At 37.0% G+C, this 16,750-nt stretch overlaps 2 protein-coding genes across 3 annotated transcripts in view; both read right to left on the bottom strand.

Moving 5' to 3' along the window:
- Positions 1 to 1,545: 1,545 nt before the first annotated feature.
- On the bottom strand, positions 1,546 to 9,521 carry bloc1s4 (biogenesis of lysosomal organelles complex 1 subunit 4). Its single transcript, XM_087786316.1, has 5 exons — positions 9,178 to 9,521; positions 5,535 to 5,606; positions 5,359 to 5,460; positions 3,976 to 4,104; positions 1,546 to 2,283 (listed from the first exon to the last, which is right to left on the bottom strand). Exons 1-5 carry the CDS (start codon positions 9,493 to 9,495, stop codon positions 2,185 to 2,187), a joined length of 720 nt encoding a protein of 239 aa, XP_087642442.1. The 5' UTR covers positions 9,496 to 9,521; the 3' UTR covers positions 1,546 to 2,184.
- A 2,509-nt stretch (positions 9,522 to 12,030) lies between these two features.
- The window catches only part of pard6gb (par-6 family cell polarity regulator gamma b), a 49,766-nt gene continuing 45,046 nt past the window's right edge, over positions 12,031 to 16,750 (bottom strand). Inside the window, exon 3 of one of the 2 annotated variants that reach the window (XM_087786314.1) lies at positions 12,031 to 14,018. In XM_087786314.1, the coding sequence (XP_087642440.1) occupies positions 12,970 to 14,018 (1,049 nt within the window). In that variant the 3' untranslated portion in view covers positions 12,031 to 12,969. The remainder of the gene's footprint in view (positions 14,019 to 16,750) is intronic. The other variant, XM_087786315.1, reaches the window with a different exon arrangement.

Raw genomic sequence — 16,750 nt, 5'->3', positions numbered from 1 at the left:
TAAATAATGAATAATAATAATAAATGCACTTTGTTAAAAGATACAATTTGATTTGGTAGAACATATATATATTTTTAATGCTTTTGAATCTCAATATTCCATCCATCCATCTATCTATCTATCTATCTATCTATCTATCTATCTATCTATCTATCTATCTATCTATCTATCTATCTATCTATCTATCTATCTATCTATCTATCTATCTATCTATCTATCTATCTATCTATCTATCTATCTATCTGTCTATCTATCTATCTATAAATAACACACTGTTGTAATTTAGTGCAGACGAGCTCCAGTGTAAACGTTTATATTTAAATACGTGTTTATTGACACAAATACTTATTTAAATCAACAATCATGGGCCTGTTTGTAACACCTTAAGATAAAATGCCATTTTATTTTATTTTATTATTTTGTTATAGGGCAGGGATGCATCATGGGAGGTCGTGGCCCGGGTCCCAATGAGCCAGGGACCGGTAGCACAATAACATTAAACTGTTGAATTCACCTCCATATTGTTATCTTATTAAATTCTGTGTAAGTGCAGCTGATGCACACTGCCCTCTTGTGGTCAAATTAGGAAACTGACTAAAATACTAATCAGTACATTAACATCGTGCTTAACATTTCACTTTAAAACTACATGCTACATGCTACATTAGCAACTATGTTAGCTACATGCTACATTTAAAACCTTGGTAGCTGCATGCTACATTAGCAACCATGTTAGTTGCCTGCTACATTTAAAACCTTGTTGGCTGCATGCTGCATTAGCAACCGTGTTAGCTACATGCTACATTATAAACCATGTTAGCTACATGCTACATTAGCAACCATGTTGGCTGCCTGCTACATTAGTAACCGTGTTAACTGCATTCTATATTTAAAACCTTGTTAGCTGCATGCTACATTAGCAACCATGTTAGCTACATGCTACATTAGCAACCATGTTGGCTGCCTGCTACATTAGTAACCTTGTTAACTGCATTCTAAATTTAAAACCTTGTTAGCTACATGCTGCATTATCAACTATGCTAACTGCATGCTACATATAAAACTGTTGGCTGCATGATACATTAGCAGCCTTGGTAGGTGCATGCTATATTAGAAATCTTGTTAGCTGCATGCTACATTAGCAACCATGTTAGCTGCTGTTAAAATAATTACATTTTAAAATTACAATTAACATGCAAATATTTACATTTGTTTGGTGTTGCAATCAAACTGCCGGCCTCTAGATGGCAGCAGTTGTTACGTCCTCCACAGCTCAAGGAAGAATAATCCTGCGAGATGATGACTGAGGACGAGAGGATACAGTGACTCCAGCAGCTTTTAAAGCTGATGTTTGGACATATTTTGGTTTGAAAACAAATGAAAGTAGTTACGACTTCATCAAGAGTCATGTGGTCTGTAAATACTACAACACCAGTCAAGTACTGGACAATACTACACATATATACTTGTTACTACACTATCACAATATATCGTATCGTCTAGTGATACACACTCCTAATCTCAGATTCATTGCACAAATCATGCTCAATATTTAAAGAATATTTTATTTCAAACATTTCTTGGCAAACGATGCTTCAAACACTCAGCTGTGACAACACAAGTTCTACCTCGTCGCCGTGACGACGATCACAACTTTGTTCTGCTGACGTAAGAATCGCTCGGAACCAACACAGTGTGCTTTTTTTTTGTTGTGTGTGTTAAAAAGTGTCGACTATAAATAAGTAGCAAATCACATCAGGCATAAGATAATACATATTAAATGGAAGACGATAAATGCTTAGCAGGTTGATTGTATTGCTCGAGGGCGACTCAACAGCGTGCAGGTCATTGTTCAGTCAAAAGAAAAGCTCGGCGGACCCTCAAGTCCACTCGCGGGGTCTCGGCAGGATCACGGGTCCGACTAGGATGATCATATTCAGGCACTTAAAAAAAACGCTACAGTCCGGTGCTCGAGCGGCCATGAGACAGAAGCTTGGTAAAAATGCTAAAAGTCCTCCAGGGATTCCATCTCCAGCGACTTCTTCGCTCACTTCTTCGGTTGAGAAAACGGCAGGAAGAGCAGTCGAGAGTCTGAGGCCGAGATGATCCATCGACGGGTCATTGATCCATCGATGACGGATCATTGATCCATCGATGACGGATCATTGATCCATCGATGACGGATCAATGATCCGTCGGTGACGGGAAATAATCGTCCGTCTTGAAAACTGTGGGAACTTCCTGTCGCTGATGTGCTGCTGCTCTCCTGGAGCTGGAGGGTTTCTGGGAGACGAGAGAAGTTCATGACGTCAGTCTGACATCCATCACTTGATTGACATGCAGGACAAACAAAGCGGCCCATTTGTTCCTATTCTAACGTCTGGGGGGGTCATGTGACTGGCTGTCAATCATATATGTCATAAGCTCCGCCCATTTAGTGGCAGCACTAAGAGATTTCATTGGACCAGCCAACCGTCATTTAAGGCGCGTTAAACACGCTGCAGTTTCGTAGTGACTACTGATAATAATACTACTGAGCCTCGTGTATTAATACTACTGAGCCTTGTGCAGTAATACTACTGAGCCTCGTGCATTAATACTACGGAGCCTCATGCAGTAATACTACTGAGCCTTGTGCAGTGCAGTAATACTACTGAGCCTTGTGCAGTGCAGTAATACTACGGAGCCTTGTACAGTAATACTACGGAGCCTTGTGCAGTAATACAACGGAGCCTTATGCAGTAATACTACGGAGCCTTGTGCAGTAATACTACGGAGCCTTGTGAAGAAATACTACGGAGCCTTGTGCAGTAATACTACGGAGCCTTGTGCAGTAATACTACGGAGCCTTGTGAAGTAATACTACGGAGCCTTGTGAAGTAATACTACGGAGCCTTGTGCATTAATACTACGGAGCCTTGTGCATTTATACTACTGAGCCTCGTGCATTAATACTATGGAGCCTTGTGCAGTAATACTACTGAGCCTCGTGGAGTAATACTACTGAGCCTCGTGCAGTAATACTACTGAGCCTTGTGCAGTTATACTACTGAGCCTCACAGAGTAATATTACTGAGCCTCGTGGAGTAATACTACTGAGCCTTGTGGAGTAATACTACTGAGCCTCGTCGAGTAACAATACTGAGCCTCGTGGAGTAATACTATGTAGCCTCGCGGAGTAATACTATGGAGCCTTGCGGAGTAATAGTATGGAGCCACAGGGATTAGTAGAACGGAGCCTCTGAGAGGAATACTACGGAGCCTCGCAGGGTAATACTATGGAGCCTAACGGAGTAATACTATGTAGCCTCGGGGAGTAATACTACAGAGCCTCGTGGAGTAACACTTTGGAGCCTCATGGAGTAATACTATGGAGCCTCGCATGACAATACTATGTAGCCTCAAAGGAGTAATACTACAGAGACTCGCAGAGTAATACTACAAAGCCTTGGGGAGTAATATTATGGAGCCTCGCAGGATAGTACTATGGAGCCTCACGGCGTAATACCACGTAGCCTCGGGGAGTAATACTACGGAGCCTTGTGGAGTAATAGTAAGGAGCCTCAGGGAGTAGTAGAACGGAGCCTCACGGAGCAATACTACAGGGCCTTTTGGAGTTATACTATAGAGCCTTGCAGAGTAGTAGTATGGAGCTGTGCTGAATAGTAGTACAGAGCCTAGTACTGTTATACTATGGAGCCTCGTGGAGTGATAGTACAGAGCCTCAGGGAGTAATACAATGAAGCCTCCCAGAATTATCCTAAGGAGCCTCATGAAGTAATAGTACAGAGCCTTGCAGAGTAATACTATGGAACCTCCCAGAGTAATTATACGGAGCCTCGCTGAGTTATACTACAACCTCCAAAGCGACGTGACCATGTGACCTCCTGACCCCTGAGCAGGTGTAAACTTCTGTCTTCATGAGCTGCAGCTGCAACAAACTGCTGAACTGGTTCCATGAAGGTTCACACGTACGTTCAAGAATCCTGGAACACTGCGCAGCATCTTCTTGAAAGCACCAGGAAGTGTCCCGAGTTCTCCCTCCGCGTGAGTGATCTGGTCCTCCATCACGCCCACGTTAGTGCCCACCATCTTGACAAAGTCCTGCTCACACACACACACACTTGCATTACCTTCACACACACTTTTTACATACAGAGCCCTTAGTTTTACACAATAATTTAATTTGATTCAATTCTTGTGTTTCAATCCTTATCTAATATCGATCAGATTGATCTGCACCTGCTCATGAGTGACGAGTTCATCTCATGAAACCGCTGATGATGGTTTACGGTCCTTCAACGGCCACTAGATGGCGCTCTCTGCTCTTAAATCTTTGGCTGTGAACCGCTAGTTCAACGAAACCTCACACTTTCAAACTGAGAGCGCCACCTACCGAGCTCTGACATGATGACACTTTATTCGGCTTCTCAGTTTATCTGTATTTTAAAAAGAATATTTAAGTTAATCTGTGATCATTTACAGCTTTAATCCGACTTCAGGATCAGAGGAATTTTTAATGGTTGACGTTAAATAATAGAATGAATTAAATAAAGTAAGATGAATAAAATACAGTAAATAAAAGAGACTCGTTCATTTAAGTTGACGTTTAAAATGGGTGTCAAGCCAAACTATGACTGAAACACGTTTTTTTTTTTTAATTACAAAAGTTAAAAGAAAAATAACTTTAAATAAACCTAATTATGCCAATTTAAGAATCATTATCCTTTAATTAAAAAAAACATAACATTTCTTTTGAGGAGCAAGAATATTATAATAATATAAAATAATGTATTACACATTTTTTTCATAATACCACGTTAACATTTTAAAGCAGTGTATCAATATTTTTTGAGCTTGAAATCATATTTAGTTGTTTACCAAAGTTATTTTTATGATTTACAGTTAAATAAAGTGTTTAAAATAAAATCAATTTCACTTCCTGCCTCTAGATGGCAGCATTCATTACATCCTCGACAACTAAAGGACCAAGGACATCCTGGTGATGACTGAGGACGAGAGGATACAGTGATTCCAGAAGCTTTTAAAGCTGATGTTTGGACATATTTTGGTTTGAAAACAAATAAAAGCAGTTACGACTTTGTCAAGAGTCATGTGGTCTGTAAATACTACAACACCAGAGTCAAGTACTGGACAATACTACACATATATACTTGTTACTACACTATCACAACACCAAAGTCAAGTACTCGACAATACTACACACATTCTCGATTCTCGATTGCTACAGTATCACTATATATCGTACATTATATTTAAAATCCATCTTCAGTGTGTAGTTATAGAGTGTATTCGACTACATCAAGCTGTGGATCAAGTGTTACTATAGTAACTCGCCTCTAACTTGTCGATGCGTCTGTAGATTCGTCTCATCTCGTCCGACTTGTGCTGGATCTGAGGTAGATTTTCGTTCACTATCTGCGACGTGTCGTTACGGATCTGGAAGGAAAAAAGAAAAGTGTTGTTAAAAAAACAAAACACCTGTACTTTCATCGACTCATAGAATAAGTTACCATATCCAGCATCCCGACAAACTCATCGACTCTCGTCAACATTTCCTCCAGACTTTTATCCAGACTCAGAATCTGGAACGAAAAGAACAGAAGATGAGAAAGAAACGATAAGAAGAGTTTGGATGAATGTAGTCTTTGGCTTTACTATGACTATTGTTAGGGGCCGTCAAGACAAAAAAAAGAAGGGATAAATAAAAGGAGCTTTAATAAGATGGATAAACTCTCTCTCTCTACATATATATTCATATATATATATATATATATATATAAAATAATAAAAAATAATCTTAAACGTTAATCTGATTTCATATTATATAATTTTTAACTAATTTTATTTACAGATGTTTAAGAAAAAGGAAACATATATATATTATTAAACATATTTAATAATTTCTGTTACAATGAAAGAAAATCCCATATAAAAATAAGACGCAGTTGTTAAATGCTGTGACATCAAAGAATAAAACTAAATAATTATTTTTTATTATTGTGTAATATTTAATTAAATACATGTTATTTAGAATATGATATAAAACACCATTTTTCCCAACCCAAAAAAGCATATATATATATATATATATATACAGTATATATAAAAGAATACAATTGTATTCATAGAGGTTTATGAAAAACATTTTATTTTATTTTAATTTCTGTAACAATGAAAGAAAATCTCATTAAAAAACAAAAGATGCAGTTGTTAAATGCTGTAACATCATAGAATACATACTAAATAAGTAAGTAAGTAATGGTGTCATATTTCATTAATTAAATACATTTAATTTAGAAATATCATATAAAAACACCATTTTTAAAAGTATCCCATCCCAAAAAAGGACGGATAAAAGAAAATAAGTCATCAAACTAAAATATATATAATATAATAATAATTGTTGTATTATAGAAACATTTTTGTACGATGTTTATAGTTTCTCTCCGAGCTGATGATCGTGGCGTTAATACAGTTAAAGAGTCGAGTGTTGCTCACGTCTGGCGTCGAACACACAACCTTCTGTCTGTAGATTCTGGTCACGCGTGTTGAGTTAGCGTGAGAAACACGAGAGTCCACTTACACTTTTGTTCTGTGGAAAAATGTTGTTTTCTCAAATGATTCTACGTTTGGTGTAAAGTTCTCATGTTTCTGGAAGAATATTCAACAAAGTGCTGGAACTTGAGTCACATGACTTGTTATTTAGAATCACAGGAACTATTTAGAATCACAGGAACTATTTAGAATCACAGGAACTATTTAGAATCCAGTGAAACTGAAAACATGCTGTAATTATTGTCTTGTGAAGATTCTTTTGATCGTCTGTGATCAACGACTAACATCCACAGATCTTTGTTTTCTTTGTTCATTCAAGCGTTAAAAGCTGCTAATACAAGTCATGAGTCAGAATCATTGATCGTTTGATCCAAACGTGTTCTTTCAGGAAGTCTATGAGAGTCCTGGGAGAAGAGAAGCCACTAAAAGTAAGTAAGTAAGTAAGTAAGTAATATTTATTTATATAGCGCTTTTCGAGACCAGGGTCACAAAGCGCTTTAACAATCAAAACAATACTCAAAACAGTACATACTTCAAAGATCAAGACAACACCGAGAACAACACAGGAGTTCGAGAAATTCAAGGAAAAGCCTGAACAAATAGAAACGTCTTAAGATGTTTCTTAAAGGAGTCAGTAGACTCCATCAAGCGCAAAGAGAGAGGAAGATTGTTCCAAAGCTTAGGAGCAACAGCCTGAAAAGATTTCTCTCCTCTGGTCCTGAGCCATGTGCGTGGAACCATAAGTAGATTCTGATCCACAGACCTCAGAGACCGAGCTGGGGTGTAAGGCTGGATCAGATCAGTGATGTAAGGAGGAGCCTGACCATGAATAGATCTGAAAGTAAGAACCAGAATTTTAAAGTTGATCCTGAAAGAAACTGGAAGCCAGTGAAGAGTTTTAAGGATCGGAGAAATGTGAGTTCTTCTACTTGAGCGGCTCAGAATTCTCACTGCAGAGTTTTGTATGAACTGCAGGCGAGACACATCCTTCTTGTTAAGACATGAAAACAAACTGTTACAATAGTCCAGACGAGAAGAAACAAACGCATGGATTATAAGCTCCAGATCATGTTGTGACAACATTTTCCTAAGTTTAGAGATTTTTCTCAGTTGAAGGAAACAGTTTCTGGTCAGTTTTCTTCAGTGTTGAACTAGAGACATGTCTTTATCAAATACAACACCCAGGTTTCTCAGGCTCAGTTTGACAGACTGACCTAAGTCACCCAAGTACTGACTCAACCCTGGAACCTTATCATCAGGAGCAATCACCAGAGTTTCAGTTTTGTCCACATTAAGCTGTAAAGTGTTTTCACTCAGCCATTGTTTGATTTGAAAAGGGCCACAATAGACATACAGTGATTTATGTAAGGGGCCGTCAGCCAATAGAAACAAGGGACAAAAAAGGAAGAAATTATACAATGTTTTTTTTTCATAATAAAGCTAATAATAATCTACTCTTTTTTTTAATGTATAGAAAATAAATATGAAATATTATAAAAGCCCTATTTTGATACTCAGTTAAATCTTTTTGAGAAAAAAAAACAAAAAAAAACGTATAGTCTTATTAGAAGACTAGTTATTATTAACAAAATGTTTATTTTTCATTTTTATATACGTCTTTAAATGACATCAAATTATTTTGAGGAAAAATACTCATAAAATAAAATAAAATAAAAATCCTAAAAATAAGTTATGGTGTTTTATATGATTAAATGAATAATAACATTAATTTTTTATTTTTTTTACACGATAACACTTTTGACACAAACCTTTTTTTCCTTATATAAAATATTGTTTATTTTGATAATTACAAAACTCTTATAGTCACATTAGAGACCAGTAATGAATAATAGAAATAAATACAAAATAAAACTCTCTTTATTCATTAAGAAACAAAACCTATAAAAAAAAAGAACGAAAATGATGATATTATGAGCTTCATAATTAAGCTCAATAAGCTACAATAGTTGTTTTAATTAATAAAAAAAATAAAAAATATATATATATATATATATATATATATATATATAAATATAATAAAAGCCTTTAAAAATAAATAAATAAATTGTTAACTTAAATAATTCTGAAAAATACTCACAAAAACGACGAATTAATACAAGAAAAAGAAAAATCCTAAAAACATGTTATAGCGTTTTGTATGTAGAAACTAATAATAACAAATACATTTAAAAACCTTTTTTCCTTCATTTATTTTGGTAGTCACTTGAATCTTTATGAGGGTCAATAAATAATCTACAAGTACTAAAAACATAAACATTTTTTTTTTTTAAACTAGTGTTTGAAGATAGAGACACAAGATACAATTCTTAGTTTCCACGTGATCTGACACTTTGATGGATACATGTCAAAACAATCAAATAAATAAATAAATTCATGTATATATGGAAACTTAACCGTGTTCGAGAAGCGAATTAACTTAGAAACCCCGAATTCCCCCGATTACACCCCAGCTACACCCAGAACACACATGTGAAGTCAATAGTTTTGTTCTGCATCAAAACTTTAATAAAAGTTAAATTAGTGATATTTTCAATAGAGTCTGGTGGCTTTACTACCAGCTCCCACAGCAGCACCTACTTCTTCCCCCGCGCTCGCCCTGACGTAGCAGGAGTAGCTGAGGCTCGTGCTCCTCAAGACCTCCTGGTCCGGGTCCTGGTCCTGGTCCTGGTCCTGGTCCGGGTCCTCCAGACCCGAGGGGCTCTGAGGGATCTCGTTGGCCGCCGCTGCTGCGCCAAAGCTGGGGCTGAGCGACACGGAGCCGCTGCTGAGGACCTCGCTGAGCGTCGACAGGCTGCTGGAGCTCTGGGACTCCACGCCGCTGTCCCGGCTCACCTCCGCGCTGGACTCCTCCAGGGGGGACAGCAGGACCACCCGGTCCACTCGACGGTGCTCCATGACGGACCAGGCTTGTTTGGTGCGGTCAGGTGACGCCACCACGTGACGCGTCCTCAGGACGGCGACGGCGAGGGACAAAATAAGGAGGAGGTTTTAAAATTAATTAAAATTATTATTATATTTAATATTAGTTTCATACTTTATTTTAATTTTAAATAATAATCATACATTATTAATCAAAATTGTACTTAAAAAAAAGCTTTACCTTCCTATTTCCCGACTGGTTTAATCATTTTAAAAACACATATTATGAAAAAAAAAGCGTCTGTATGTTGTTTAGTTTCAAGTTGTTTTAATATTATTTTTATATATTTTCACGTTTTTTTTCCATTTCAATAAATAACCGTTTTTCTTTTAAGTCACGTGACACACCATTTTTATTCCATTCCACGCCAGCAGAGGGCAGTCATAGTCATTATACTCGAGATTGTGTCGTCATACTAAAGCTAAACCAAAATATGAGAAAATACTTGCAAAAAACAAGATTTAAAACAATAATTATGTTCGTATAAAAATAAAAATATAAAAGAGAGAAAATCACATTTTTTTCTAAATATTATTTAAATATTTACTCAGATAATCTGAGGGTCAGTGAATATTATAAATATACACAAAATACTAAAAATAGATCCAGACATGTCAAAGAAAAAAAGGGCTTTTATTTTGTATTTGTTATTGTATTAAATATATATATATATATATTGTGTATTACTTTTTATATTATTTTATTTGTATTGCTCCTCAAAATTATGAATGTATATTAAGGTAAGATTAATCTAATAAGTTATTTTAAAACGTTTTTTTATTTTTATTAAAAGATAGTAAATATTTAATTGGCATATTTAGATTTATTTATATATTATATTTAAGTTTCTTTTTCATTTAACTTGTTTTGTCTTTAAAAAAAAAAGTTTTTCCATCATAGTTTGGCTTCACAGTCCCTTAACAACACTCAACACTAATGTGGCCCCTGAAGACATCTGATCCCTGATTTGCTTTTCTTGCTTTGATTAATAATAGTGTGAATAATATTTATTTATACTTATCGTTTGGTCTGTTACAGAAACTTATATTTCTTTGATTCTATCCAAAATGTTCTGTAACTTTACTAATACTGCGTCTCATTTTCTGTCATTACACAAAAATAATTAAGAAAATATTACATTTATTTGTCTTTAACAAGACAATCATTTCATGCTGTGTTCTTGACATTAATGTTTCTCAATAATATTCTTTCTAAACTGTGAATATAAAGAAAAATAAAAAATAACCTGAAAAATAATCGTTTAAAATATATTAAGAAATCATACTATAGAAAACAAATGGTCAAAAGTCGCACTCAATAATAAACATGGACGACAGGTTCAGTTTGTCAGTGTTTAAAATGTAAGAAAGTTACTCAAAGTTTCCTCTCGTTCACAATTTGACCAGGATTAAAATAAAACCCTCATTTCTTCTCGTCTGGACTATTGTAACAGTTTGTTTTCATGTCTTAACAAGAAGGATCGTCTCGCCTGCAGTTGATTCAGAACTCTGCAGCCAGAATTCTGACCTGCTCTAGTAGAAGAACTTACATTTCTCCGATCCTTAAAACTCTTCACTGGCTTCCAGTTTCTTTCAGGATCAACTTTAAAATTCTGGTTCTTACTTTCAGATCTATTCATGGTCAGACCTTCCATCAGTGATCTGATCCAGCCTTACACCCCAGCTCGGGCTCTGAGGTCTGTGGATCAGAATCTACTTATGGTTCCTGAACACGGCTCAGGACCAGAGGAGAGAAATCCTTCCAGACTGTTGCTCCTAAGCTTTGGAACCATCTCTGTGTTTGATGATCTACTGACTCCTTCAAGAAACATCTTAAGACGTTTCTATTTGTTCAGGCTTTTCCTTGAATTTCTGGAACTCCTGTGTTGTTCTCAGTATTATCTTGATCTTTAAAGTATGTACTTTTTTGTATTGTTCTGTTTGTTTAAGCGCTTTGTGACCCTGGTCTCGAAAAGCGCTATACAAATAAATATTACTTACTTACTTACTATTTATCTTTAACTTTTTAAGAATTTTTAAAACCTTTGTACATTTAAACTGTAATAATGTATCTTAAATAAGGAAACAAAATACTGTACATCTGTACAATAATAATATCTTTAATAGTTTGTAACAATGAAAAATCTGGGATCATGTTGAAAAATTCTATTAATTAAAAAATAAACCAACATTTATTTTTCTACATTATTTAACATTTATGTAACTTATGCATTTACCTGTTTACCCAACTAATATATTTATTAACTTTAGTTTTCACTATAATACTAAATGTTTTGTTTTTTTATTCACAGTTAATGTGGAAATAGTCAGTGTTTGTTAATTTTTGTGTTGCAATGAAACTTCCGCCTGCAAGATGGCGGCAGTCATTACGTCCTCCGCAGCTAAAGGAACGATGACTGAGGACGAGAGGATACAGTGACTTTAAGTAACCTTAACATTTAAAAAAATGCTGACCAGGTTTTTCTTTCAGAATAAAAAAAAAGAACACAGTTTTCAATATCTTTAGAAACCCTTTTATTATGAATATAAAACATTTAATTTACAAACATCGAGATCTGAGAGAAAAGAAACAAAACAAAAAGACTCAGAATAATTTATTGAAAAAAAAAAAAGAAGAAAAACGATGATTTGAAAACTATTTAAAATCATTTTTTTCTACACAGCATTTATTGGAACAAAAGATACAAATCTTTGATATCAGCGATGAGAAAACCCGACACACGTCCCAGTTAAAAAGATCAAAGTGGTCACGAAAACGGCTGCAGAGAAAAAAAAAAACGCTTTAAAAAATATATTCGATTTTTATTTAAAAACGGTAGTTTTTTTTCCTGACGACGAAACGAAAACTTCAAGATGTTTGAAGCTGTGGTTACTTTCGGTAACAAACGCTGCGTTCAAGGAGCTGGAAACTCTCGATGCGGCACTTTTTCCCGGATCATCCGTGTGGTCAGTGAACGCACCACTTATATAATAACACTTTTTGTCGTTTTTTTTATCCAAGATTTAGATTCCAAAGATTCAAAAGCAGCACAAAAGTTTTTACCAAAAACACCAAATCAATCTCCAGCTCATTTGATCATTCGTTTCTTAAATCCATGTTTTAGTTTCACCCGATAACTCGTTAATTACAGTTTAATAACAATCCATAATTTATTATTTAATCATCAAAGCGGTGAAAACGGAAGGTTTTTTTTGCTAAAATATGCGTTTGATTTGCAAAATTAAAAAAAACAACATTTAAATCCAAAGGTAGAAAAAGTATTTACAAAACAGTCGATGCTTCTCGACGTCACATTGTCATCGTGGTAAAGCAGGCGGAGATAAAAACAGTGATACAAAGACGGTGGATTCGTGTTCGTCCAGTTGAAGTCTGAGCAGCGGCGAGTGTTTGTGTGTCTGTTGTGTGTCTGTTGTGTGTCCGAGTGTGTATTATAGTGTGATGACGGTGCCGTCCTCCTCCACGCCGCCCCGGGGAAGCGCGAAACTGTGCCGCGGGTCCGTTTTGAGGGAGCTGAGGATTTTGTGGAGGCTGCCGTTGCTGTGACGGAGCGCCGGGTTGCTGCTGTGGTGCGGGGGGTGCAGGTGCTGCTGGAGGTTCAGGTCTCTGTGCAGCTGGTAGCTGAGGCCGCTGTGCTGGTGCTGGTGCTGGTGCTGGTGCGAGCCTCCGTTGAGACTGTGCTGCGAGTGGAACGAGGCGGTGGAGACCACCGAGATGGGGCGAGTGGGGGGGCTGGCGGGGCGGTGGTGGGGCGGCGGCGAGGCGGCGCCGGTCTGCGGGTGCAGGCGGGACGCCAGCGAGGCGTTGGAGCGTTGGGACGGCCGCTTCATGCTGCTCTCGATCACGATGTCCGTGTCCTCGTCGCTCTCCAGCTCGTCCTGGTACCCCAGGACCCGCGACGACGCCATGGCGGCCGCCGACGCCACCGACGGCGCCGGGTACCCCGTGGAGCCGCTGCTGTCCGAGGACTGGCCGGAGCTGCCGGAGATGCGGCTGCCGCGCACCACGTTGTTGCGCTGGTTGACCGGCTTGACCGTCACGATGAGGTTGTGGCTGTTGGCGATCATCATGTCCGTCACCTGGTCCAGGGACTTGCCCGTCACCTCGATGCCGTTGACCTCCAGCACCTCGTCGTTGACGGCCAGCAGCCCCGTGCTCTCGGCCAGGCCGCCCGGCACCATGCGGGAGATGAAGATCCCGGGGACCTTCTCCAGGCCGTGGGCCGTGACCCGCACGCTGGTGCCGTCCCGGATGTAGAAGCCCAGGGGCTTGTCGGAGCCGTGGCGGTACAGGCGGACCCGGCGGTGGGACTCGGGCAGGATGTCCACGTCGATGATGGACGAGACGGGCCGGAAGTCCTGCGGCATCCCGATGCGGATGTGAGGACGCTTGCGGTTCAGGTCGTTGTTGCGCAACGCCACCACCGCCTTCTTCTTACGGGTGATGGTGTTGAGGCCGAAGCTGCTGTAGTCGACCTCTTCTGGAACACATGGAAGCACAGGTGAGGAAACACGTGGAGATACGACTTTAAATACATCATTTTGTTACGCAGTGTTAGTTCAGCAGTGGCATCAGGATACTTGGATATATCGTGATAGTGTAGTAACAAGTATATATGTGTAGTATTGTCGAGTACTTGACTCTGGTGTTGTAGTATTTACAGACCACATGACTCTTGATGAAGTCGTAACTACTTTCATTTGTTTTTAAACCAAAATATGTCCAAACATCAGCTTTTAAAGCAGCTCAAGTCAACTGTATCCTCTCGTCCTCAGTCCTCGCCATGTCTTCTCAGGATTTAATTATTCCTTTAGCTGATACCATATGTATCACGATACAAGGACAACGATACGGTGTAGTACGATAAATAGGGATACTACAGTAAGTATATATGTGTAGTATTGTTGAGTACTTGACTGTGGTGTTGTGATACTGTAGTAACAAGTAAATATGTGTAGTATTGTCGAGTACTTGACTCTGGTGTTGTGATACTGTAGTAACAAGTATATATGTGTAGTATTGTCGAGTACTTGACTCTGGTGTTGTGATACTGTAGTAACAAGTATATATGTGTAGTATTGTCGAGTACTTGACTGTGGTGTTGTGATAGTGTAGTAACAAGTATATATGTGTAGTATTGTCCAGTACTTGACTCTGGTGTTGTGATAGTGTAGTAACAAGTATATATGTGTAGTATTGTCGAGTACTTGACTGTGGTGTTGTGATACTGTAGTAACAAGTATATATGTGTAGTATTGTCCAGTAGAAGACACGGAAACACATGGTGAGGAAACACGTCCGGATAAAAAACATGTTGTCGAGATGCGACTTTAAATAAATCATTTTGTTACACAGTGTGTTAGTACAGCAGTGGCATCAGAATATTAAATACAATAATGTTAAATTCAACATTATAAATAAATCAATCATTTCTATGTTGAAAGATTGAATTTGTTTTTATTGAATAATTTAATTGTATATTTGCTCCATTATATACATCTTTTCTATTGAACTTAAACTACAAAATATTTAGGAAAATTATTTTAAAATTCAATATTAATTAATGTAATTAGAATATCAAACTAAATGTGCAACAATTTTTTAATTCATTTTGGAAAATAGATATTATTTAACAAATATACAACTTTTTTTTCAATACAAAACATTTTTCGATACAGAAATGATCACATCTAGTTATTAAATGCTTAAGAAAAATTAAAATTTGATTAAAAATGTCAACATTTAAAATGTTAAATTCAAGCATCAATATTCTGATGACACTGATATACTTTTGTAAAGAAGCAATAAAAAAACTAGAAAATTTAACCTAATTTAAGAATGTGGAGAAATTTGTTTGTTTTTTTATTTAAAAAAATCACATTTTGTTATCGTGCTTTTCTCAAATACTGTTAATTTCTCTATTAAAACGATGCTTTTGATAAAATAAAATGTTAATTTACGTTAGAATTATACTCACTAAAGTAAATGTTCTTTTAGTTTAACTTGTTGATATCAGTGAGAATCATCTGATGAAAGGAAAACCTGAAAAAGTATTTTTATTATTGTATTTTGTCCGCGACAGACACCGTAGAATAAAAGATTATTAGAGAAGAAATTATTAATGTTGTATCGATTATTAATGTCTTAAAGACGTTTTATTTTGAAAAAAACAAAATAAAAAACAGCATTTTCTCCAAAGTCATATTAACATGTGAAATATCAAGACATTTGGTCAAGTTTACTCAAAAAATAAGCAGTGAAAAGTTACGAAACACAATTTTTGTAGAGAATTTAGGGACTAAAAAGTCGAAATCCGTGAAAATAATGCTAACATTAACCCGGACCAAGCAACCTGATTTACCAAAACCTGGAGAAGTAGAAGAAACAACAACATTGTAAGTAGCAGTACTTGGATATATCGTGATACTGTAGTAACTTGACTCTGGTGTTGTGATAGTGTAGTAACAAGTATATATGTGTAGTAACAAGTATATATATGTAGTATTGTCCAGTACTTGACTCTGGTGTTGTGATAGTGTAGTAACAAGTATATATTTGTAGTATTGTCGAGTACTTGACTCTGTTGTTGTGATACTGTAGTAACAAGTATATATTTGTAGTATTGTCGAGTACTTGACTCTGGTGTTGTGATAGTGTAGTAACAAGTATATATTTGTAGTATTGTCGAGTACTTGACTCTGGTGTTGTGATAGTGTAGTAACAAGTATATATTTGTAGTATTGTCGAGTACTTGACTCTGGTGTTGTGATAGTGTAGTAACAAGTATATATGTGTAGTATTGTCCAGTACTTCACTCTGCTGTTGTGATAGTGTAGTAACAAGTATATATGTGTAGTATTGTCCAGTACTTGACTCTGGTGTTGTGATAGTGTAGTAACAGGTATATATGTGTAGTATTGTCCAGTACTTGACTCTGGTGTTGTGATAGTGTAGTAACAGGTATATATTTGTAGTATTGTCGAGTACTTGACTCTGGTGTTGTAGTATTTACAGACCACATGACTCTTGACGAAGTCGTAACTGCTTTCATTTGTTTTCAAACCAAAATATGTCCAAACATCAGCTTTAAAAGCTGCTAGAGTCACTGTATCCTCTCGTCCTCAGTCATGGCATTCTATTGTTCCTTTAGCTGCGGAGGACGTAACAACTGCGTCATCCAACAGGCGGAAGTTTCATCACAACACAAACATG

Source organism: Callionymus lyra, chromosome 3 (assembly GCF_982586985.1).
Source record: "Callionymus lyra chromosome 3, fCalLyr1.hap1.1, whole genome shotgun sequence".
NCBI classification, from domain to species: domain Eukaryota; kingdom Metazoa; phylum Chordata; class Actinopteri; order Syngnathiformes; family Callionymidae; genus Callionymus; species Callionymus lyra.
Note: the sequence above shows the minus strand (reverse complement) of the source record. Positions and strands in the feature narration are given on the sequence as shown.